The sequence below is a fragment of the Porites lutea genome, chromosome 8 (genome assembly GCF_958299795.1).
Source record: "Porites lutea chromosome 8, jaPorLute2.1, whole genome shotgun sequence".
Lineage (NCBI taxonomy): Eukaryota > Metazoa > Cnidaria > Anthozoa > Scleractinia > Poritidae > Porites > Porites lutea.
This window is the reverse complement of record NC_133208.1, coordinates 21,139,474-21,159,888: the sequence shown is the minus strand read 5'-3', so window position 1 is coordinate 21,159,888 and position 20,415 is coordinate 21,139,474. Positions and strand designations below refer to the sequence as shown.

Genomic DNA, 20,415 nt, shown 5'->3' with positions numbered 1-20,415 from the left:
TTTTATAATTAGTTTGATGTATTTTTTGATGAACACCCAATGTTGCCTATTTAACTGGGTTACACACAATAGTGTCATCAGATTTTGTGAGTTTTTGCGTGGGGTACTTGCTTCAGTATACTGCTAAAGACAAATTTAGCATAAACACTTTGTTTTTTAATTACACTATTCAACTTACCAGAGCATGTTCTTCCATTACCCGAGTATCCTGGTTTGCAAGCGCATGTGTAAGAACCCAGAGTATTGCCGCACACCGCATTTACGTCACAGCTATGAGAGTTGGTAGAACATTCGTTGATGTCTAGAACAACAACAAAAAAAGATGAATGAAGTTACTCTACAACAAGTAATTAACGCACTGGTCTTCGTTGAAAGAGTTTGATTGTATAATTTAAACGCAAAACTGTGAAATAAATACGTCACAAGAAAAAAAAATTATGTCTTCACATAAAATAAACTATATTTACAACTTTATCGGGTAGATATAGTTATGCCCAGGGGCTGCCGTAACAGTGGGTGGGTGGATCAGGCCTAAGGGTCAAAACTATTGGGGTAGGAAGGGGGCTGTTTTGAAACAACCCCTTTGGTAAGCAGTAGTTATCAGTAGAGGCTTTGACTGGCATATACCTTGTTCTTAATTTACCCTAGCCGGCTGAATCAGGCCTTAGCTGAGAATGATTATCATGACAATTGCAGAGCTCAATGGGCGGCACAGATAGTCACCCATTGTCCTGGGTGGGGAGGGTCAAAGTCTTTGTACCAAGGACAAACTTAGCATAGGACCTGTAGACACTCACTGCAGCAATGGTTTCATAAATTCAGTCAGATGTATAAATCTTTATTTATACACGGAAAATCATTGGTTAAGCTTAAGTTTAAAACTAAAACTAATTACAGCTGCTTTATACGATTGCCGTGGGGGAATCTGTGGTATTTCGGTTAAAATGTTTAACAGATGCAGCATTTTTAAGCTTTTGGGCATGTTATTCCATAACAGGGCCCCACTGTAAGAGAAGCTTCGTTTCAAATAATTGGTGCTTGGTTTGGACAGGGTCAGCCTTCCTTCAGAGTTTCTTAAGTTGTTAGGAGAATGACGCTGAGAGAAAAGACTTTGTGGATATTCCGGAGCAAGGTCATTCATAGTTTTATACATCCTTAAGGCTTCCTGTTTCTCTCGCCGAAGAGATAGCCTTTCCTAGTCGAGGGTGGAGAGGAGGTGGTTTGGGCTCGTATCAAAGGGTGATTTAGCAATAAGTAGAGTAGATTGTTTCTTCCTGAAGCACACTCCTTAAAATCTTCAGGTAAGAAGATATGAAATAATCAGCAACATTAGAGCAAAACGAGGTCAGTAATATGTGCATTCACTTTAAACGCACTCCTATAATAGATACCTTTACAGTTGGGTGGGTCAGAGTCCCATTTTCCATCAGTACAAGTCACTCGAGCCCTGCCTTCAAGGGTGTATTCACGATCACACTGGAATCGAACTGTTTTTCCGTGACCATAGTCATTACCGATGTGAACACCGTGTTTTATTCCAGCAGGAGGTAAACAGGAGGCTGCAATGTGGGACGGCAATAGATTACGCTATGGTAAGAACGGTTTCCGCATATAAAAGTCTGTATTGCATTCTAAATTTGCAGCGGAACCGCCAGCTAAAGCCCAACTCTTAGCCATTAGATGATCGGCCTTTATCGATGATGATCTTTCAGTTCATGGTCCTCCCAGTTCTAGATTATTGTGATTCTGTGTGGCATGAATTTGGACAAGGAAACTGTGACAAGATTGAAAGACTACAAAGACGAGCAGCGAGGATCATCTACTTCAAAGCTGCCTCAAAACTATCAACTGATCCTGTATAAATATGTTTAAATTATTATTATTGTTATTATTATTATTATTATTATTATTATTATTGTTCTGAAAAATCAATCGTAGATTTGGGATTTCATTGGAGGGTATATCTCTCGATCTCAGTGACAGCAATCACAATATTAACTGCGAAAAATCGTTTTGTCAACTTTTTTTAGACAAAATATCCTTCGAAGTAACTCTAATTTCTCAGGTTACAACATCAGCTTGTCAGTTTTAAAAAAAATAGGACAAGAAGGTCAGCAATTTTTAGGTAATCAGACTGTCAAACCTTTACACGATGGTGTTGAGTTGGTCCATCGGCCATCATTGCATTCCTGGGTACTATTCCCTACCAAGGTATAAGTTGCGTTGCAGCCGTAACGTATCTTCTCACCATTTTTTATCTTGTCATCTTTATTACTAAAACCTTTCATATAAAAGCCATGTTCTGGTGGATCCAAAAGCGTGCAACGGGCTAAAAGGGATTAAGTCTTTTTATCAACATTTATCTTAGAAAAAGCAATAAGAATTCTTGTTATATAGCTGAAAATTTTTTCCCAACAGCGCGCGCTCTCATTGATTACTTCGAGCTGCCATGACATCTAACAATGAAACTGTTTCCCGCCAAAATCTCTGAACGGGCATTATTGCAAAATCTATAAGTCACAGGGTAACAGTGCACTGTTACCGGCGAATGTTGACCGAGGAACACCGTTTACAGCGAGGGTTAATGAATTTCCAGCTTCAAAATATCCAGCTACTTATATAACAAATCACTTAAAGACTAATCCCTCGGAAAACAGTTAATTTTGTTTCCCTCGAATCTCAATGTTTGAGACACTGACTGATTCGAGGGAAACAAAATTAAAGGTTTCTTCCGGGACCAGTCATTAAGTGTTTATTAGCATTTAAAAGAGAAATACTGGACTTACTGCTGCTGTAGCCAGTATTGTGTAGAGAGAGAGGGGGTTCAAGTCTCCCGCCTTCCGTACCTGGCATTACCGGCTCCCTCCCCGTTTTCCTTGGCTTCCTCCTTTAGATCTTTTTCTATCGCGAAATATTAAGCATTTTTGCGTAATTTCCCTCTATTTCTTCCGCTTTCCACTCTTTTAGAACTTGTCCTCCCCCACAATATTCAACCTCTTAAAATACTAGGCGGAATTCTCATTTTTAGAGATGAGAAATATAGCCAAACAAAATAGTTCGGGATTCTTAGTTTGTAGTAAGGTAACTTATACAGACTTCTTAATTCCCTTTTGCTATAGTGCTGCAATACCCGAGCAGGATAGTAGATAAAACAGTGAGTAACCTTCCTTATATCCGGTTTTCTTCAGGGACGAGCAAGAACAACAAAAACGACAACAACAACGAAGAGTTTCCCTTTTATTTCAGTGGATGAGGCGTTCCTAGAACGAAACTCGCTTTCTTAGAGGAATCAGCGAGAATGAAATCCTACCTTTACAGTCTGGTGCTATGGAATCCCATGCTCGGTCCATACATCGCAATTTGGCTTTCCCAAACAAATCGTAATTTCTAGGGCAGGAAAATGTAACCTCGTCTCCATGGAGATAACGGCTTCCGTGTAACTGAACCCTGGATGAGGTACGGGGTCTTCCACAAATACCTAGAGTTTGTTGTGTACGAAATCGGATAATTAGATCTTTTTTGTTATGTTTATTTTTCCCCAAATCTAACAATTTCACAAATAAAAGTAAGTAAGAGAAAAGGAGAAAAACGGCAAATGATAGTTGACCTAATACCTTGCCCTGATAGTATGAAAAAATATATTAATTAAGTAGATACTATACTAAGAAGAAAATGGTGATACAAAAAGAGACACAATACAATAAGTAGATAAAATATAATCTAGGAATTTTTACCAAATCAGCAATGATTGAAGTAGGAGAAGTCGTCACGTTACTATGGCTGGATCACAACAATTGGGAGCTTAACCAACGTCGACGGCGACGGCAACGAGAACGGCAAAAAAACAATAGGTTTCTATTAGCAAAACAACAATTCCGCACGTGCATCATGCTTCTGTACATTTCTTAGCCGTCGCTGCACGACTGCGACAATCACATGACACTTCCTAATTTTTATGCGCCCGATTCAGTGGAGTAGGTGAACACAACACAAAAATTCTCTTTTTCTAAACGTAGATACGGTCCTTTTGGATTCAAACCCAGACCATTTCGCCAATATTTGACAAAAAATGAAATTGAATAAGAGCGATGAAGTTTGAAACAGTGTGAATTCACTTTTTAAGTGATATTTTCGGGTTGTTGTCATCCAGAAAAATTGCTACCTTGGCAACTTGACGTAAGGACTTCTCCTCTCTATTGGTGTAATCAAAACAATTTGCTTCATAACATTATTGACCTGTCGTTTTCCTACCTGCAATCTTGGACAGAATAAAATGGAACAGCAAACCCCCATCGCTCAAGTCGAGGATGAATCCGTTCGAAAGCCAAAACGCGCCATTTTCCCATCTTTGATTTGGGAGAGGGGGATCCAAATTTTCTATCTATTTATAGATCCAAGATGGTGGCTGAGAATATTTTCTATCCCAGTTAATCCTTGTCACCAACTAATAAAATCAAGTACGAAAATACAATGTTCCTAACCTTTACACAGTGGAACCAAGCCATCCCATTTACCATCGTTGCACGTAATGGAGGTAACCCCGACTCTTTGATATCCACTATAGCAGTAAAACCTTACAGAGCGTCCGTGTCTGAAATCTCGATCCATCTTCAAGCCATGTTTTGGATCCGTGGGTTCAGCACATGGTGCTATGGAGGTCAATACAGTAGTTCAATGTTATATAAAATCAATTGTTTTTACTGCAGACTCCACAGGGAGCGCAAGGTAATGTACTTCATGAAGAACATTTTAAATAACGGGATACAAGAAGAAGTTTCTCAATTTTTTGCACAAGATTGGTAACATGTATTAACATTTGCTGCATTTTCCATTGAGGCGAAGAAAAACCATCGTAAATCCAGCCAAAACGACTACTATGAAATATTTTATAAATACTGTGAAATGTTTTATAAGTGTGTATGAATGTTGGAAATTGGCAGTTCAGGGCTCTTGTTAGCGAGTGTTTAAACAATAATTGTGATGTTGAGAATCTAAAAATGAGTATGTTTCGCTCAATCGTTACTAACTTTTGCCGGGGATTCGGCTGCCTTCTGGCTGCCTCCTGTACTATCGAGGTGTCCGCAAGGCGTGAAATGACTATTCTTAAAAATGATACTGATAATGATAATGACAGAAAGAAGAATTGAAATAAGGAATATTTCAACAGGATCTAAGGAAACCGACAAAACCTATCAGTGTATTCAGTGTGTAAAAACTGCTATCAGTGGGGTCCTGTAAACGTTTGGTAGATTACCTAGTAATGGTTTTCTTGAATAAAAGTCTAACCTGCAATCAGGCAGTCCTTCTTCCCATTTTGTTTGGAAGACGAGGGGACGGGGACGCCGGATTTATTTACTTTACGCGTCGTCTGCCCGTAATCCAGAATCTGGACTTTTGTCTGATTGGTCGGAGAACAAAAGATCCTTTGGAGCCCTACACCCATCGGTCAAGCAACATATCTGACTTCCGGAGCTATTAGATAGGTTTTGTTACCTTATGGTCACCTTCGTCTCTTCATGACAGAAACCACGAGATGACACTGAAGAGAAAACCATTGACAGCTGAGATGAGGACGAGTTGTTATCTGCTGCGGCCGGTAAGGATATCTGCTATTTCTTCTCCGATGCTTTCTTGTTCCCGTGGGCAGAATTGTTGTCTTTGATTTCCGATCGACTACAACTTCGTGAAAGTGTGTAAAAAATTACTTATTGACGATTTTAAACCCGCTCGTTTGCGAACCGGAAAACCATGCGGATTGGAAAACCATCAAAGACTTTTTGCCGCAGAATCAATTCCTTTACTTTTGACCACTTCCAGTAAAATACAGAATTCGGTTGCGCCACCAATGTTTTCAATGAATTATTAATTTGTTTGACTTTACTAGTACTGTTTGAACTAAGCTACCACACGGCAACGATAAGGCAAGATTCCCAATAACAGCAGTGCTAACTTGGTCTTCAAAATCTGTGATGTTTTGGCTTACGACTACTGTATCAACTTAAGGTCTCGGTAAAGGAAAACGAGGTGCCCACAGAAAAAAATTCTAGTCGCGCGAGTATTTTCGCTCTAAAGGCAAGTTATATATCAAATTAAAGCTAAAAGACTAAATTACCTTATAAAAGATTTTATTTCATCGAATTTCAAAAGGCGCTTAAGTTTTTCGCTCTCGAACTCAGGGGTATAGAGTTTACTGCTGAAGCTCCAGGCCTTTCGCCTTGTTAAATATTCACTTCCTTTTTATTACATCTGATTGACAGATAAAAGACCTAAAAAAGGGTGTGAGGAATTTTCCGATTTCCCTTTGTAACTCATTTTATGTCAGTTTCTTTGCGTAAATCGCGCTCGAGATTCGACTTTTTAGTTTGAAATGCAATAATTCCGCTAATACGAGACATCTGCAAATTTCCTCACACCCTTTTTTAGGTCTTTTTATCTGTATCAGATGCAATAAAAAGGAAGTGAATATTTAACAACGCGAAAGGGCTGGATCTTCAGCAGTAAACTCGATACCTCTGAGTACGAGAGCAAAAAACTTAAGCGCCTTTTTAAATTCGATGAAATAAAATCTTTTATAAGGTAATTTAGTCTTTTAGCTTTAATTTGATATATAACTTGCCTTTGTAGCGAAAATACTCGCGCGACTAGATTTTTTTTCTCTGGGCACCTCGTTTTCCTATACCGAGACCTTAACGTGACATTCACCGCTTGACTGTAACGCGGGTAGATAAACATCATTTCGATAATAGCCGCCTTCGCTGCAAACCGCTGGAATTTCCGGTACAATCTGACACATGACAATAACACAAACGTTGACAGATACCTTAGTTAAGGGGCGGTAGACGACTCGAGAAGTAAATGTATCAGGCGTTCTTTTTTCCCCTTTTCCCCGAAAAAAAATGCGCCTGAGAGTTAGGATAGAAGTCCAATTGAGAGTGCATGATAAAAATTTTCGCTCCTTCATACTAAATAGTTGATAATAAGATCTCCGCTTTTTTCCATATTCGAGGCGGACTTTCGGTAATTTTTTTTTATAAAAACCATTGTTTCTTGTAATCTTAGAATGATTCAGTCTGTAAAATACGATAAAGGTAGAGCAAATAATATTTTGAAGATAGTCAAAGACCAGTTGACCGCTTTTGCATTTAATTATGTTTTTGTCTGATGGAAGCTCTAATTGTTCCCAATGATTTTCAAACTTCGTTGTTCGATATTCCTCATCAGACTTTTTCGGCTTTCTTACCAACCAAGACCACGTGATCTGCAGTATGTGAAAATTTGGGGTAGAATCATATTATAGTTTGATAGATATATTGTTTCAGCGTATTTTAGGTCCATTAAAGGGCGGATTGATCTTAGAAGCTTAACTCATTTTTGAGTGTAGGTCAATGCCCAGGTTCTTGTAGGAAAACGAATTGTTGATGCATGCCCCTTTAACAGAGATGTTTAAAGTTCGTTTAATCCTTGAAGGTGGTTCCTTTGAATTTACGAAAAGCATAGTCTCAGTCTTGCAATGAATTTTTATAGGTTGATTATCAGTTCGTTTTCTTCTAATCAGAGACGTAAATAGTTTTGTTAATGTCTTCGTTGAGTTTTTTTTTGGATCGTATCAATGTCTTGAGCTGAAGAGTAAAATAGTTGAAAATGAATAAAACAGGCCCCAAAATACTCCCCTAGGGCCACCTGTAAAAAATGGTTGAGCTTATAGAGTGATTTTATTTAACCCGTGTAATTGGTAGTAGAATACTACGCACTATTATTCACTAATTCCATTGTCTTCTTTTGTTTATTTGTGCTCTTTTGCACTAATTCTTATTTACTGTTTCACGGGTCAAGTAAAATCGCTCTAATAACACACCTTCACACTGAACAGCTTGCGATTTACAAATTTAAAAAAGTAATCAGTGAACCATTCCAGTTCTGTTCCATGGATTCCTTAGAACGGAAGTTTTTTAAGGGGGTCCAGCGCGTTTACGACGGAAGTCATACTGAAAGTAAGAGAGCGAGCCATTCTGGTCCAGATGAGACATTAATTACCTTTATTATTCATTCAAAATATTTTCCCGATTCTGATTGGCTAAAAGCACTCGTTTAATTCACCATAACAGTAACTGATGACCAAATTTGGAAGAATTTTGTGTTTAACGAGGAAATGACGTCAAAAATGCAGCGTTTTCGCAGGTTAAGGCACCGTTACCCGAGAAGACCTGGGGACGAGGTTGAGTTGTTTTGATTGTGAACTTGAAAAATGGCGGACATTTCACTCGTTTCAAGAGTAAGAAAAGGCGAAAACATAGCTAAAAACATGGCAAGAACAGTGGGAAAACAACTCGAAGGGCGACATCTGCTATTTGCAGAATATTTGAGGAGCTGGACAAACCTAAACGTGCACTATCGAAGATGAACTTAACATCGATGGATCGATGGAGGTTAGCATGTTTTAGCCATGTTTTTAAAGTAGGAATTATTTTGAATGAATAATAAAACAATTATTGATTTCGGCTTTCGTATCATATGAAGAATTATGGAGATCTCGGAGGGTGTTATCCGCCTCGGGCAACACCCTCCTCGATCTCCATAATTCTTCATAAGATACTCAGCCTCATTCATCAAATGTTAATTATTTACACACACTGAAAAGCTATATGTCGTAATTTTCATATGTAAATGAGTTCTAGCCAATCAAAGGGATGAAGGATGTTTTTCACAGAAATTGGGGTGGAGTAGTTTTGTATCGTTTTGTATATTTCACTTTCGTTGAGGAAAATTGTATAGAGCCGGCAAAGACAACAGCAGAAGTGTAAAAACGGAAAAAGACGTACTAAGCTTCAGTTGTACTTTTTATCGGAGCTATTTTTTCTTCTGTTTATATTCAAGCTAGCCAGTTTACTCAAATTCATTCATTTTTCAGATTGTGAATTCAGAAAAAAAAAACATCTATTAACTTTACTTGTATTTCCTGGATTGCCTCATATCCTTACCCTTATTATTGATTTTATCAAGCGTTACGTGGTCATTTTTTCGGGTAGTCTAGCGGCAAAGCATTCATTAGCATTTTAGAAAGATTTGAAATAAAAGGGTGGCAAAATGACGAATGTCTCAGTATACATATACACAAATAAACATAATACTACATGGAAAGTGCTTTGTACGGTATTTACGCACTCGTTTTCGTATCAGGAACTCACTCGTTTGCTGCGCTCACTCTTTCCATTTCTGATACGTCAATAATTCCTACCTAAACGTACCGTACGCCCGCACTTTCCATGAAGTATTCAATATATATATCGTACCACTTCCTCGAGTATTTTGGATATTGTTAGAGGAATTTTGGATAATGATGATCGAGAGTTTTAATGGTCACCGTGGTATAACTTTAACATAACTTGTTTCGTTTAAGCTCTCTCGTCATCATGATTTCTCCTTCGGGAACTGCTCTAATTCAAAGTGGTTGGAATATTACACATGGCAGACCTTTTCCAGACAAGGTCGCAGAGTGGAATGGACTTCTTCTTTAAAGTGCACACGACTCCAGTGCAGACGTTGCAGAAAGTGTCGGCGATGATACCCTTATCCGTGATTTTACGATCCATTTACAGCAAGGGCGGACCCAGGGTATTTTGTGGTGTTTGTGCCAAATAATTTTTTAATGGTTGTCTAAAACTTATCAGGAGAGGTCACATTTTCTTGTAGAAGATCACGATGATATCTGTTTTCACGTGTTTTGACCATACCATAAACTTTTGTTTTTTCTCGTCCTTCTCAGGAGCTGATCTCTAATGACTAAATGACGCATGACTAAAAGTTGTTTTGTTGCCTTATGACTACGAGTTTTTTTGTTGTACGAGGAAAGACATGAAAACAGATGGTATAGAGAGAACACAACCACTATTTCCGTAGCCTATCCCAGCTAAGAGTGATCGGTATTACAGCTGTTGGATGTAATCCTGTATATGAAGCACAAGTTAATCTACATTTTATAAAGGGGTTCATTTATTAATTATAACGTACTAGATTTTACACATTTGACAAGCTGCTCTAAGACTTAAACTTTTGTTTTTCAACCCTAGTTTAGTCTTTTCAACACCGGTCATTTACCTTTGCAGCTTGGCTTTGTACTGTTCCATCGACCATCTGTACATTTAATTGCCGCTGCACCCTCTACGACGTAATCTCTGGGACAAGTGAATCGCACTGTGTGGCCATGACGAAAATCTTGATCAATTCTTTTCCCTTGATAAGGAATACCTGGATCTGGACAAGAGGCTGAAAATGAAGGTACTTTGTGTCTGAGATCGGGAATATACATTTAAAATATTTCAACATTTCTGATTGGCTTTATTCCCTGGCTAATTATAAGAGCAAATTATAATTTTAGTTGAAAAAAGAAAAAAATCTCCCAGAATCCTTTGACAGATTTCACGAGTTATGCGACGACAAAAAAGCCACACTGCTGCCTAAAATCTAGGCAAGGATAGCCAAAATACCACTCAGTGAATGACAGCTGCTGTTTGAATCATGTCCACTAGAATAAGCATACCTTCTTAACCTGAAACAGGTAAGTGTTATGAAGACGGAAACACTATATAGATGGAGGTAAGCAAGTTTTATTGAAACTGTTACTGGCCGGTTCGGCTTTCTTGTGATATGAAGAATTAGTATATACACACTCAGTTATCTTGGTGATTTAAGCAATCTGATCGGTTCGCTATCTCAGACTATTCAACAATATTCACCTCCTAGCGAGTGGATAATGTGTGAGCTCGGTGTTTTTCACATTTTTTTAGAGAACGATCTTTTAAAAGTCGACAAAATCCTAGGGCTGACTTTTTTTAAGGCAAGTACAGTCTTGGAAGGATTCAATACGCGATATTATACGGCGTTTTTCAATTTACTGGAGCTGAGTTTTTTTTTTTCTCGATGGATTGTTTACAACTCCCGTGTATTCGCGTATAAGAAGCCGTTTCGTGAACTTAGCGTTTTCTAACAACAAAATTTGGGCTCAAAAATCGAAGTTCATTTATGACAAACAAATTTAAAAGGAAATGTTTGCAGAAATTCTACGTTTCAAGTAAACAGGAAAAAGAATGATACAGGAAGACGACGTCTTACCTCGAGCAACCGATCCACCATTTTTGTCAGCACTTCATGCGAAGAACGAAACAACAAACCCTTTTGGTTATAAACTTGGCGTGTCAACAGAAAACAACAAAGCTCTACTTTTCTTCTCAGGTTAGGAAACAGTTAAAACTTTTAGCGTTTCCATTTAAGCCATTACGCTGTTGTTTGCGAAATGATAAACTTGTGAATTGCCATGTTTGAAAATTCTGCAAAGATCTATTTTTAAACTTACGCGTGATTTGATCTGTCAATCAAATTGTACTTTTAAATGGTTTCCTTTCTGATTTTGTTGAGATCACTTCGTGTGTATATACTAAAACAATTATTCTTTTCAATCTCGGTGAATAGTGGCTTTAAGAATATTTTGCTACTATTCACCTTGATTTCAAAGAATAATTTTTAATTGTACAGATCTCCGAGGGTGTTATCCTGCTCGGCCGATCTGTACAGTTGTTCATATCATACTCAGCCCCATTCATTAATTGCTGAATGTCTGTCAGAAGCAGGAAAAGGTCAGAAGTTAGCAAAAAGTTTAGCGGCATATCCGCAAATGGCTTGTGTTTTAACCGCGAAACTATTCTTTATAACTGAAGTAACTAATATTAACCCTATTCAGACTGGGGGGGGGCTTTTCGAACCCGCCCTCCGGCAAAATCGTGATAACTCCTACACCGAAAGAGCTATGACGTTCAAATTTTCTGACTTTTCCTAAAATTTATCTAGGAACATTTTGGTATAATTACCATCTCCATGTGATTAATCATGTTGCCATGGCAACCAGTTTCTGACACATAGGTTTTGGAAAATTTAAAAAATGGTGATTTTTTTGTTTTAAGATCGCGTTTTTATACTTATAGTGCTTTTTGTTGTTAAAATGGTCTTTGCTTGGGACTAGTTTTTGAATTACATCAAAATGTTTCAACATCGAATATTTGGGGGGGGGAGGGGTGGGGTAAAATTTGTCACTTTTTTGCTTTGACAAATATGCCGCTCTATTTTCCAAATAACACTTCCAAAGTCATTTGTTTGGGTAATAAACATTAGTTTGATACTTCTTTTATACATTCTGAGCTTTTTCCCCTTTGAAAGTTGCTTTAAATTATAATTTTAACTAAAAAACGGAAATCCAAGATGGCGGATCCAAGATGGCGGATCCAAGATGGCGGACAACCATTTCAAATTTTAAATTTTATTGCTTCCTATTGCTTTTTCTCGCTGTACAAGTGTTTCCTTGTTACTAGTTCATGAGAAAGGATAACAAAGAGATGACTTTACCAATATTATTGATATTTTACGTATCTAAGTGGAAAAATAAGAAGAAACATTGAAAAATCGGAATATGACGTTACTGTGACGTCATCATTGGGCGTGGCAAGTCAAAACTGGGTGTGGGGCTTCTTTGTACGGAGATGATCATTGTGTGTAAATTTCATGACCCTAGCGTTATTGGTTCCAGAGATACAGAGGGGGGGGGTCCGAGGAGCCCCCCCCAGTCACAGATTGACCAAAAAAGCCCAGTCTGAATAGGGTTAAATGCAACATTATTTGTTAAATTGTTAACTTCCTTTCAGAAGCAAAACGGAAGAACCCAGAGCGTTCTCGTTTTTGCAGTGTCTCCCAGATTTGTTCGATGGTCGGCCAGAACACCAGTATCCCTTGGCTAGAATAGGGTGAAATCTTTAATCAGAAGTCACGAAACAATTTGGGATTTGGTAATTGCTCTTCCTGATCGAGTGCGAATTGTCCTTGAAAGAAAGTTGAATGCAACCTCATTAATACCCTGCGAACAGAGTCTCCTTCGATCTTCCTGGATAAGTCGGGAAGAGGAAGGAACCTCTGCCGACATCCTCGACTATTCTTATTGAGCATGCTCCAAATTCAAATTTTTCTGCGACGTCAATCAAGCCGTTACCGTAGCATCCACTGTGTTTGTCAGCAAATCATAAATGTTTTACAACTATGAGCGTGAACTCCTCTATAAACTTTGCAAAAACATCCTTTAACACGGTGCCTTTTCAATGCGTAAGGAGTTATTTTCCAGAAATACCAGAGACGAGGAGTTACAGCCATTACTGACGCAGAAATGCTCCTTCGAGCGTTTTGTTTTGGTTTCAGAATGAGGCCGCTATTTTCTTTTAACGTGTTTAAGAGGTCATAGTGGTCAGTGGTATTACCTATAAAAGTGGTAGGTACTTCATATATTCAAGAAAAGGCTTAAATTCGGAAAAAAGCGGGATTTTGGAGGGAATTTATGCCATGTCAGACATTGCCCCAGAAAATTCTTTTTAACCTTGGAGAATTTGCTCAGTAGTAAAAAAACTTTGCCAATAAGTAGTCAACGTCACCAGCAGGTAAATCCAAAACTTCTACGTTTCCTTTGTTTACTGAAGACAAGTAACGCTGAAATGTTTTCATGTCACTGAAAGCTTTCCTGGTCGTGTTTTCACTTTTCGGCTCTTTTACGAAACTCTCAATTTCTCCTCGGCCGTTTCCGTAAACTCGTTCGTCACCAGATAACGCTGTGGCTTCGGTGTTTTCCTTATGAGATTAAAGCTTGAGCCATATTTCGGATTCCAAAACCCAGGATTCCGGATTCCACAAGCAAAAATTTCCAAGATTCCGGAATCTGGATTCCCTTTTCTGGGGCGACACCCCGTGTGCGATAATTCGTTTTCGTTATACAAGAAATAGTTAAATTTAATTACGTACCCGGTGCAGTGCATCCATAGAGCTCCAGCCTAAGACACGGAAACTTTGGCGCTGTATACACTGCAAAAGGATGTTTTGGGTAAATGCGAATGGAGTGTGTTCTTATAGGTGAACTCAGCTTGTTCCTCTGGATCTTCCTCGCGTTCATGTTACCAAGTAACCCCTACATTAGGAGTATATAGAGGTTTACATTGAGTCCCTTATCAAGCATTGTAGACAAAGTTATATACACGCTCTGGGCAGGAGCCCATTTCTCGAAAGTTTGGGCCCGAAGTGAAATATTCAAATTAAACTCTAAAGAATAATACAAGCGCGGGTAATAGCCAACAAACCAGTCCTTTTGAGTACTCCTGCGATTTACAAGTACATGTATGACTAAAAAAAAAGCGGAACAGCACAAGAAAAAAGATCTTAACCAATAGTCAAGATAAGAATATCAATGGAACATTACAAAGACAGCCTTTTTTATTACTACAAAGAAAATTACTGAGACTGAAGCGTCATGTTTAAAAATAGATCCGGCCTCATCCCCGCGTACATGTGAGGAGTGTAAAACGGTCGAATAGTGAAAGGAGAAAAGTATATTACATGAAAGATTTAGTGGTGTTGAAGTTTGGGATGAATGTGCTTGAAGTTCCATTCCAATAATAATTTTGTAATAATAATAAAAAAATCTTTACTCAATACTCATAAAAAAGACCTATGTACGGTGCTCCACTTAAAAAGAATTAAAACGAAATTAATACCTTAACATCTGTTAGAAAGAAGAGAAAAGATCATAATGTCTGATCAATATCTCTTGAAATATAATCCACGAAAATGTTTCTCAACTAATTATTATTGCTATTACTATTAGCAATCACTACCAATATCTAACATTTTCAATAATAATAATAATAATAATAATAATAATAATGATACATTTGAACCTCTCCACAACGGCTAACTTGGGGACAGAGGAAAGTGGCCGTAGTGGAGAGGTGGCCGTTATGGGGAGGTGGGGGTGTAATACGACAATTTTTTTTCGTCGAGTACAACATGTTTTTGTGCCAACATCCTACATTGGTAATCCAATCATAAGTAGTTTCCATAGATAAAAGAAACAATTAAACTTAAATACTGAACATTTTGAATCAAAATGTGAACATGACAAGACGATGAAGGTGCGCAGCATTCGCTATAAATATTGTCAAAAAATTTTTGCTTACTGCAGCAGTATAAAAGGAACACAATGAAAATACGATTAATCATCAACACTCCATACGGATCAAATTTCGTAACCACTCTTGGCTTTTTCGTTAGTCGCTGAAGAAAACTGGCCGGTGTCGAGAGGTTATTTTGGAAGTTAGGGACGCGCTTTAGTGGCCGTTGCCGTTGTAGAGAGGTTAAAAGAAGAGTCAATGTATGGACTATTCCTCCGCCAGGACAAGAAAAAGTAGCCCTTGTAGAGAGGTTGCCGTTGTGGAGAGGTGGCCGTTAGTGGAGACTGTAATAATAATAAAAAGAAGAAGAAGAAGAAGAAGAAGAAGAAGAAGAAGAATTATCGTCTTAAGCCTCTAACGACCTTTCAGGGGAAGTAAAAACGGCCGAAATGTCTGAAATAGGGTCCATCAGCCACGAGACAAGATATTCAAACTCGCAAAAAGAAATATTGACATCCCAAACCTCAGCTAGAAGCATATCTTTATGGTTAACTCTTTTCATGAATAACAATTTAAAAAAAAATCCTTTGTCTCATTGCCCTCTTAAAATTGCGTGTCACCTTGACCACAGGCTAACCAATATAAGAAATCGAATTATTATCATTACCGTATTATTATTATTATTATTATTACTGTTATTATCATTATTATTATTATCATTATTATTATTATTATTATTATTATTATTATTATTATTATTATACGAAAACTGTGCACTAAATCTGTCCAATATTTAACCAAACTGTGGATCAATGGAGTTCTTATTCCCCGTGTGGAAATGGGTGAATCATTTCGTTACGTAGGTCGCTTCTTTGACTTCAACATGTCTAACAACCAACACATGCACGCTTGGAAATTTTTGTGCCAATTTTGGCCAAGTTAAGTGTCCCCAGTTTCCAGTCCCTAATTAGCAGTTCTATAGCGCGGTCATTTGGCAGTCATTTTCGTTCAAGAGTCCTGGTCAGAATTTGGCCATTTGCGGAGGAATGGGTACTAGGGGAGTTTTTCCCACTCAAAAACAAAATTCTACAGGCTTTAGGCTTTCTGTTGATATGCGATTTGCATGCGTTTACATCTTTCTTCTGCAAAATTTTTCCTTGTACTTTTACTCTCTGTTTCATGCACACTGAGTTCGCAGTCCTTCAAGAAAAATTGAGTATTTTTGTCGAAAATTTCTCGCTGGGAAACGTATTTTTGCCAGGTATGTTATCGTAAACAGAAGACCTGAAACCTAGGCTGTGTTTTCCTCGTTTTGGTTTTTTACCGGATGCCTCTGCTTCTTAGAGATTTTTGCGTTTATATGGTTCGCTGAGCGGTTTACATGGGGAGCAAGTCACGAAGAAAGAGCACTACATCGAAGAAATGCAAGTCAAATTTTCCTGTTGGGGAGCTCAGTAAGCAGAGGGCTACGCTTCGAGCGGAGTACCTTTCGAAATCAAAGGAAATTTGTACCTTAAAAAAAAGGCTTCAGTGACTCAAGAATAAGGTAAGTTTAGCTTGAAAAAGGTTTTTTTAGTGAAAGGAGAGGACTACCGTGTGGCACGAAAATTCTGCGGGTTCTTATTTTTGCGATTTTTCCATCGATCCGCTTAAATTTACTCCAGAGTAAATGTTCTCTAAGTTAAATTCGCTACATTCATTTCGTACAGAAGTAGCGGGAAGAAGTTGATAAAATATCAAGCAAATTCATCTTGTGTGATCATGTCCGCAATTCTCATGACCACTCTGTTTAACAAAGTATTTATATTACAAGGAGAAATTTGATGCTGATCATTCATAGGGCTTAAAGGGTTAACTTACGTTCTTGGACTTGCAGAAAACTCGCATAAAAGAAAATGTTGATTCGGTAAAAGTTGATCTTCCCGCTGTCAAGACTAAGAGAAGGTTAGTTTTTGAAGTGACAGCTAACACATCCACTCTAAGAAAAAAAAGTCCAACTGTGCTCACTGATGAGGGAAAGCTAAACGTGCCGCAGCGAAGTGCCAGCAGAAGACAACTTGAAACGTTGGTTGCAGCAACAGAGGTAAATGGTGGATCTGTTGAAGACAGGTCCCCAGCCTTGGATGGCATATTTTCTACGCTGACTAAATATGCGAAGACAGCAGCTCTATCTAAATACTTTTCTTCATCAAAAAAGATGAGAAAAGCTAGTCTAGCAGTAATAAAACCTCAGGTTAAGCAGTATAAGCAAAGTGATCATAATGTCATTCGTTCACTTTCTATGCTTTATGCAGGAGGATTGATGGGAAAGGTAAAATATGAACAAACAAGATCAGCTCTTGTTATGAAAAATACTAAGAAACACACCAAGAAACTAGGTTCTGTGTCAAAAGAAAGAGTTTTGTTTGGTATGGGTATCCCAATTCCTAAACTCCTTCCCTATGGGTTGTTAATGAAAAAAATTGAAGAAATTGATGTGGCAGAATTTTTTTCAATAAGGGAAACCCTATGTCATGACCTTCCACCTGATCAGCAGGTTGATGGGGTCTATAGAAACCTGGTGAACTTTCTACTTCTGCTGGCCAAGTTCTGTTTTGAGACTGATCAGTACAGGAAACCTGGGGATAAGCTGGTGTGGTTCAGTGAGAGGGAGGGAGCATTTAAGGTTGCCATAGGGGGTGATAAGGCTCCTTTTGAGAAATGGGATCAATCTATGTCATGGCTGATAAGTTTTTTGAATGTGGGGCCCAGGGTAGCTAGTCCCAATGACAATTTTTTGCTATTTGGAGCTAATTGTAAGGAGGACCACATGGTTGTTTCTCGTTTTACAGTGAAACTTGCTACAGACTGGAAAAAATAGAGAGCAAATTTTACACAGTATTGGGTAAGAATGTCACCTTTTCTTTTGATCTCCTGCCAGGAGATATGAAATTCCTTGCATATATAAATGGGGAATTAAGTAATGCAGCTAAATATTTCTCTAGCTTTGCTAATGTCTCCAAAGATGACTGTAATGCACTGAATGGGAAGTATGGAGAATCTCATGATTATAAGTGGAAGCCTTGGCAGTATGCAGAAAGAATCAATGTTGCAAAACAGGTTGAAGATTTCAAGAAAAAAATACCTAGTCATTTAGTAGTATCAACAAAGAGATCCAAAGTAACTCAATTTATTGCTGTAAAAAAATCCAGACAAGAATTCAAACCATTAATTGGTAAGCTATGTGACAAGGAAGTTGTTGAACCACTTCACCTTAAGAATAATGGTGTCCAACATTTTCATGCAATGTTACTTGATCTTGCTATTTCTGTAAGTAACCTCCCCAAAAAATTAAATAGCCTTGATGATTTGCCCTCCAATTCGGCAATGTCCAGATATTTAAAGGCCATGGAACAAGATGTTAAAGCAGGGAGAATGAGAAAACAACTAGGTAGGTGGCTCCTTGAGGATAGAGCTAAAGATAAAGACTTCACTTACAGGTTAACTGGTAAAGATTCCCGCCTAATCTTGCATGGCTTTATGTATCTAGTGAAAGCAATTCAGAGTGACTCAAATGATCCCAAGTTGTTAATGCGACTTCTGCCAATTGTCTTCATTGGCATTCGACTCAGGGTTTTTAGGTATGGTAATAAAGATGAAACAAAGGAAAAATAAAAATTACTTGAGATAAAAAAACTAACTATGACATATATATATATATATATCTAGCCGGATTTATGAAAACCGTACCATCGGACACCAGCAGCCCACACACCTTAAACTGACTCAACTAAAGTAAATATGGCCAAGACACTCAGCTCTTACCCATGGTTCTCTTAAGTTGACTCTCTTCTTGGTTCCTGATTAGCAAAAGAAACATTCCAGTCCATCAAAAAGACACTCTGGACTTGTCCATACACTCTAGCTGCTTAAAGGCCCTGAATGACGGAGGACGCTTGAGACTTAAGCAAGTTCTAAGCAGAGAAATTCAAGGTTAAATCACCCCCCCTGACTTCCTCCACCCCCCCAGCCTAGCACGTGCTTAAGGGGAATGCTTTCATTGGCCAATGGGCCTCAAACGTTACAAGAATTTGACATGACAAACCAAAGGCAGACATGAGCAGTGCACTGACTCTCCCAGACCAGGACTAACGGAAGGTACAACGCTTTTTCAGCACCCTACCCCCCTAGGGATTGACATGGAGGCCCCTTTCCAACCCATGGCGAGTTAGCTCAGGGACTGAACTTGTCAATGAGACCAACCAGGACAGCAAGCCCCCTATGTTTTTTCGCACCGCAGTGACCAGAAAGCTGGCGATCGCCAGCTTTCTGTGCGAACATTCTGGTCCATTTTGAGGTATGTTTTCAAAAATTCGGCTAGATATATATATATATATATATATATATATATATATATATATATATGTGTGTGTGTGTGTGTGTGTGTGTGTGTTGCTACCTCAACTCATTAGTAACTGTATAGAAAACACTGTTCCCTCTTCAATGATGAAGGATACCAAAGGCATTCCAATGGCCATAATGGAATTTCAATTCCAACATTTCTTTTTTATATTTATATTTCATAATTCCATTCTTCCTTTCATCAACAATGAGTTTCACTTCCCCTTTTCCAACTCCTACAATGAGGGACAAAAGTGTTGGCACACTTCCGTAAAATGGCCCCTTTTTGCATAGTGGATATACTTATCCCATTCCCCTGTCTACCCCAACCCCTTCCCCCCCAAAATCAATGTTGAATTTTGGACCCTCAACTCTTTTTTTTACTTCAGACAACATTGATTCGGGGGGTGAGGGGATTTACGGCGTTTAAAAAGAATGAAATAATAGATGAATTAAATGTTTACTAAAAGCACCCGTTTTAAACAAGTGTGTCAACTACTTTTGTCCCTGATTGTCTGAAATATGTATCTGTGTTTTCCGGCTAGATTTTTGACGCTGCTGAATTTTTGTGCGATGACGTTACTCTATGGGCCAAATTGTTTTTTTTAGAAACAACAATTTGTAAAGTTTCGTCCTGATTTGTAGTATACGTAGAGTAAAATGTACGAAGCGTATGTCATCACTTAATCTTGTACTTCCGCGCGCGTTCCTGATACCCTGTGGGGTCGAGAGGAAATCATTTGTGTTATGATCAATGCCGTTGCAGCGGATGTAATGTTTTCACAAGTATTATCAATAGTGGAAAAAGGATGGAAACACTAAGGTGCAATGGAAATTGTTCTGGTAAATGATTAACTTAAGCGAATGAAGTACTGCAGAGTAACTGAGGGGACATGCATTATTTTTGACATTGACTTGTGCCATTAGTGAAAGGACGTGAACAATATACAGGTTATGAACCTCATAAATGATGGGCCAGCCGTTTGTGCTATGTCCTATATATATAGATGTGTGTGTTTTTTTGGAGACCTTTTCAAACCTAAGTGATCCAAACCTTTAGCGTAGG

The 20,415-nt window shown here is 38.3% G+C and overlaps 1 protein-coding gene and 1 pseudogene across 1 annotated transcript in view; one reads left to right on the top strand and one right to left on the bottom strand.

Annotated features, from left to right (window-relative positions):
• The window catches only part of LOC140945339 (uncharacterized), a 554,440-nt gene that overhangs the window by 83,553 nt on the left and 450,472 nt on the right, over positions 1 to 20,415 (bottom strand). Inside the window, exon 15 of the mRNA XM_073394375.1 lies at positions 179 to 301. Coding sequence (XP_073250476.1) covers positions 179 to 301 — 123 coding nt within the window. The remainder of the gene's footprint in view (positions 1 to 178; positions 302 to 20,415) is intronic.
• On the top strand, positions 16,240 to 18,623 carry LOC140946625 (uncharacterized; annotated as a pseudogene).